This window comes from Cajanus cajan, chromosome 7 (genome assembly GCF_000230855.2).
Source record: "Cajanus cajan strain Asha chromosome 7, NIPB_CcT2T_4, whole genome shotgun sequence".
NCBI classification, from domain to species: Eukaryota; Viridiplantae; Streptophyta; class Magnoliopsida; order Fabales; family Fabaceae; genus Cajanus; species Cajanus cajan.
In genome coordinates, this window is record NC_138523.1 from 36950893 (window position 1) to 36956420 (window position 5528).

General features: G+C 44.8%; 1 protein-coding gene across 1 annotated transcript; it reads right to left on the reverse strand.

Annotated features, from left to right (window-relative positions):
• Positions 1 to 4414, reverse strand: LOC145949994 (uncharacterized). Its single transcript, XM_083060906.1, has 4 exons — positions 4326 to 4414; positions 3320 to 3458; positions 653 to 1776; positions 1 to 550 (listed from the first exon to the last, which is right to left on the reverse strand). Exons 1-4 carry the CDS (start codon positions 4412 to 4414, stop codon positions 1 to 3), a joined length of 1902 nt encoding a protein of 633 aa, XP_082917032.1.
• Between the last annotated feature and the right edge of the window lie 1114 nt (positions 4415 to 5528).

Genomic DNA, 5528 nt, shown 5'->3' on the forward strand with positions numbered 1-5528 from the left:
CTACTTCACCCTAATCTGGTGATACCCCGACCTCAAATCGATCTTAGAAAACATCGATGCTCCTCTTAGCTGATCCATCAAGTCATCTATCCGGGGAAGAGGATATTTGTTCTTGATGGTCAACTTATTCAACTGTCGGTAATCCACACAAAGATGACTGCCCCCATCTTTCTTCTTCACCAACAACACAGGAGCACCCCACGGTGAAACGCTCGGTCGCACCAACTGCTTCTCCAATAAGTCTTCCAACTGACCCTTCAACTCACTCAGCTCGGCAGGAGCCATCCTGTAGGGAGCCACCGACACTGGCCCCGCACCTGGAACCAGATCAATGCCAAACTCTATCTCCCTAACAGGAGGTAACCCAGGCACCTCATCAGGGAATACTTCAGCAAAGTCTCTCACCACATCTATCTCAGAAATGATTCTCTCAGTCTCCTCACTCATCATAGCAAACAGAAGGCAACCTTCTGCTCCATCCCTCAACCATGATTCAGCTTGACCAGCTGAAATCAATAACTCATCTCCTTCTTGCGGAAAGATCAACCGTCTATTGGCACAATCTATAAGAATACGATTGGCAGATAACCAATCCATCCCCAAGATTATGTCAATATCAACCAAAGGCAAACAAATCAAGTTTACCTTGTACTTCTTCCCATTCACAACAATGGGGCAGCCAACACACAGCTTAGAAGTGACTACTGAAGCAGAAGCGGGCGTCAACACTAGCAGTCTCAATCCCAAATCAGACACAGGCACTCCCAACATAGCACCACAAGCATAGGAAATAAAAGAATGGGAAGCCCCAGAATCAAACAAAAGCATCACATCCTTACTAGCAGCCTTGCCCTTCCCCTTCACTAGGTCAGAAGAAGTTGAAGCCTCAGCACCAGTCAAAGCGAACACCCTACCAGCTGCAGTGGGTCGGTCACCCCTCTGAGTCTCAGTCCTCTGAACGCTACTCCTCGGAGTATCGGCTCTCTGTGCATCGCTCCTCTGAGTACTCCTCTCAGGTCTACCCCTGGTGGGACAGTTGAAAGACACATGTCCCATCTGCTGACATCTGAAACACCTGCTCTCAATGTGTGGACAATCCCTGATCAAATGGGATTCACCACATCTGTAACACCTAAGGGCAGCACCTCCACCCTGTCCTCCTCCTCTGGTAGTCTTAGTAGGTTGCCTAATAATAGGACCCCTTTGTTGTGGCTGGGGCCTATCATACGGCTTCCCCTGACTTCCACTTCCTCTCTTGGACCCAGATGGTCCCTCAACAGCTCTGATTACCCGGTTACTCCCTTCCAACCTCTCTACAATCTTCGCCTTCTCTACTAAGGCAGGAAACTCGGTGATGGCCATAGGCACCACCACCTTCTTCAACTCATATTTCAGCCCTTCCGCTAATTTTCTGCACTTCCAGGCTTCAGAAATAGCCTGCGAATAGAAACGAGCCAAGTGCTCGAACTTCAATGCATACTCTGATACAGTCAACCCACCCTGAATCAATCGCAAAAACTCGGCCTCCTTGGCGTGCCTCACGCTCTCCAGATAGTATTTCTCCATGAACACTATCCTAAAACACTCCCAGTCCACTGTAACTCCCCTAGCAACAAGCATCTGACAAGTGTTTCTCCACCAGTGCTCGGCCTCTCCTACCAGCATATACACAGCATATGCCAACCTCTTTTCTGGAGAGCACCCCAGAACATTAAAAATCTTCTCTAACTCACGTATCCAGCGGTCAGCTACCTCTGGATCCGCTTCACCCGTAAACTGCGGGGGATGACACTTCCGGAACTTAGTTAAGTCCCGGCTCTCCTGTGACCCCGTGGGCCTTGCTGCACCAGCTGCAGCTCTCTCAGCTTCCATCCTAGCAAAATATGCATTCTGCTGCTGCATAGCCATAGTCATCATCTCTATGGCACGGGCTATCTGTTCGTTGGTTCTAGTCATCGTCTACAAAATAACAGTATCTTTAGTACACTACCAATCACCCAAACAACAACTATCAACACAATAATTTATCACATCAACTAGCACAGCAAGCAACACAACAAGGCAACACATCACAGAGTTAACACAACAAAAGCCTAAAGGAACCACCCCCAAAGAGTGTCCACTAGACTCGACCTGCTCTGATACCACTAAAGTGTAACGACCCGGCAGATCACTACACTCACCATCACAGTACACCGGAAACTCGAGACAGGATAGAACGAGTATATAAATATAGTGTCTAGAATATAAATATATACAATGTCCTACATCCGACTAGAGTTAGAGTGTAGAATACAAAATACATCCAAAGCCACTATATCAAGTAGCCGTAACAAAACAAAGCAAAACATCCATAGGATTCAGCTCCGCCTACCAGCTGCAGACTCACCACTATCCACCACCTATCCCTGCTCTGCTCCCATACATAGTATGATCATTGCAGTCCAACCACATGGAAACAACAAAAGGGTAAGCTAGCATAAAAAGAAACAACATGTAGAAAGATTTAAGTAATACAAACAACTACAACTATCAACACTTCATCAACATACATCCCATCGATTTTTCAACATGATCATCAATAAGCATACAATGCGTCGTCACGCATATCAACTCGGAGATCTCCTACAACAACTCAGCCTTTCGGCCTACGTCAACTCAGCCTTACGGCCTACAACAACTCACCCTTGCGACCTACAACAACTCAGTCTTGCGGCCTACAACAACTCACATCAATATTCAAGCACAACATAACTTATACATCTCAACATATCAACTCACAGTTTAACAAATCAGCCACAACATAACCCCACTTCTCAACACATTCATCAGATACAATTTAATATCAATAATAACTTTATCTACTAGACATCATTTCATAACCTTCTATTTCAATTCAACTCAGCACAAAACTTCATACATAACCATCCCATCTCCGCGCCCGGCGCAGCGCAACCAGAGAGCACCAGGGGGCCTGCGCGCCCAGCGCAGGTGTGCCCGTGCCCAGCGGGACTCAACCAGAGAACCCAAAACTATCTCGCGCTTAGCGCAATAGTCTTTGCGCCCAGCGCTGGCCGGGCAGAGACTCAAGGAGTCTCATGCGCCCGGCGCACCAAAACCCGCGCCCAGCGCGGGGAAGGCAGAGACCTCCCTTGGTCCCGCGCCCAGCACCCACAAGGCAGAGACTCCTAAGGAGTCTCACGCCCAGCACGACAAGGGGCGCGCTCAGCGCCCAAAAGAAGAACCAAAACCTGCCACAACTGGTATCGCGCCCAACGCGGTCCAAGTCACGCCCAGCGCGGGCCAGCCAGAGACCCACATTCTCAAGCCCGCTCAGCGCACTCATCATTGCGCTCAGCGAGCTTGGCCAAATGGGGTCTCCTGGTGGCCACGCGCCCAGGCGCGAAGAATCGCGCTCAGCGCGAAGCTCAGCAGCAACCAACCATTTTCGAAAAACTCTTCAAACAATCTGCAAAATAACCAGAAACTTCACATGCAATCGGTTCGAATCACTACAATTTCATCCAAGAGTCCAAAAATACCACCTTTTTCAACATGCAACAACAAATCAAGGATTTTCCGCAAAATTTCTCAACAACCCCGAAACCCCAAAGAAAACAAGCTTTCTTTCAATTCCAGCCATGAATCAGACACCAACAAGCATCTAACGAGTTTATAAAACTCGTCCACAGTCAAGAACAGCGAAAAGGAAACAAAATTACTAGCTTCCCTTACCTCGGGTGAAGATTCCGAGTTCTGGGAGCTTGAGCGGAGAAGAAGAAAGAGCTTGTCCGGAGGAGAATGTTAAACTTGAAAGGAAGCACCACCCTCAACTAGCTCCACCCGCCCCTGGCTCAGCACCTAAAGCCACCAATTTAGAGAAAAGAGAATGAGAGGGAAGAAGAGAGAGTTGGAGTGGTTGGAAGTGAAGAAAGGGGAAAAAGAGAGGGAAGGGGGTCTTACAACGGGTGATCAAACCGCTATAAGCATTGAGTGAGAATCAAACACAAATAATGAGATTAAAATGCATATATTTAAGAAGAAGAAGAATTAGTAGTTACATCCAACCAATCCTTAATAGATTTAGCCACAAATGGCCATTATAAGATAAGAGAAGTGAAAGAAGAGATTACAAAGTGAAAGATGAAGAGAAGAGGTTAGACTTCGTTCCCAAATGATCCAGCTGCCCAAATCTTCGTTCTTTTCTCCTTTCGTGCCTCCTAATCCTATTTTCTCTCCTTATTTTTGTGATGCCCTGTTTTCTCTCTCTTTTTCCTTTTATATTAGCTTTGAAACAGGGGCCAAAATGAGATTTTTTCTCTCACGGCTGCAACTGTAAATCCACAGCTATGGTTGTGGAGAGTTCTTCAAGGTGAAGTAACCTCCAACGCTGCAGTTGTAGATCCACAACCATAACTGTGACAAATATTTCATGGTGAAGTAAGCCCCAGCGTTGCAGTTGTGAAACCATAGCTATGGCTGTGAGTTTCTGGAATTTTTCTTGATCTCCCATGCCTCAACACTTTAGCGGAGAATCTACAACTATGGCTGCAATTCTCTGGAGTCTCATTTTTGCACTGCAGGTTTCCACAACCATGGCTGCAAGTTTCTGACTTCCTGATTTCTCCCCAGATTCCCACAGCTAAAGCTCCAGATCCACAACTATGGCTGTGGAACTCTGTCTTCTCAAATTTTCTGCAAAAAGGGAGGGAAATCATTAAGATTTTTCTACTACTCTTCTACCTATTTAGTATACTTTGATTATTCAAATTTAGGGGGTAAAATATCATATATATATATATATCTACAATTTCCAAAAAAGAGTACCAAAAGTTGAGTGTAAATTATGAACAAAAGACACTTAACAACTCCCCCAACCTAATCTTTTGTTGGTCCCCAACAAAATACCAATCAACTAAAAATTTCCATCATGAGATTGCTTCTGTATCAACAATAGGCCAAAACTCAATCAATTCACTATCAAAAACCATTTTCTACTCACTGAGGTGCCCACAAAACCAATCATGCTCAACCAAAAAGATTGCAAGACAAATCATAACACAAACATTACAAACCAATAATTGAACATACTCTCATAAGAATGACTTCCCAGGGTGAGTGTTTCTCTCAATTCAACTCATCATTTCTATGAAAATAAGCATTGATATCATCTCTTCATTACTGCTCTTTGAGAGAAAATTAAGGATCACAAAGACTTTTTTTTAAGGTTCTACTGAGGCTTGGTTAGCAAAGGAGTGTGGTTTTTCAGATTAACAGGGTTTAAAATCAAGAGAGTAGAATGAAAATGAACCCAAACACTCCATATTGTTCACTCTTAATATTCAACTCCAACCAAATCTCTCAGCCCAAAATCTTCCTCTCATTACATACCCTTTTTCCTCAAGATTTGCTGCCTAGATTTTAAGAGGCCCCTCTCTTTTGAGACTAAGTACAAGTGCTTGCTTATTTACTTTTGATTTTTGATTTTTGATTTTTTTAAGTGAGAATTGAGGATAGAATAAAACTAA

What these genes read in the sequence shown, in the direction of transcription:
- LOC145949994 (XM_083060906.1), bottom strand. Translation starts at nt 4,414, where the DNA reads ATGGTTGTGGATCTACAACTGCAGCGTTGGAGGTTACTTCACCTTGAA. An exon ending in GTGGATTTACAGTTGCAGCC is followed by an intron (nt 3,459 to 4,325) that starts GTGAGAGAAAAA and finishes GATTGTTTGAAG; the next exon opens with AGTTTTTCGAAAATGGTTGG. An exon ending in CGCTGAGCGGGCTTGAGAAT is followed by an intron (nt 1,777 to 3,319) that starts GTGGGTCTCTGG and finishes CATCCCCCGCAG; the next exon opens with TTTACGGGTGAAGCGGATCC.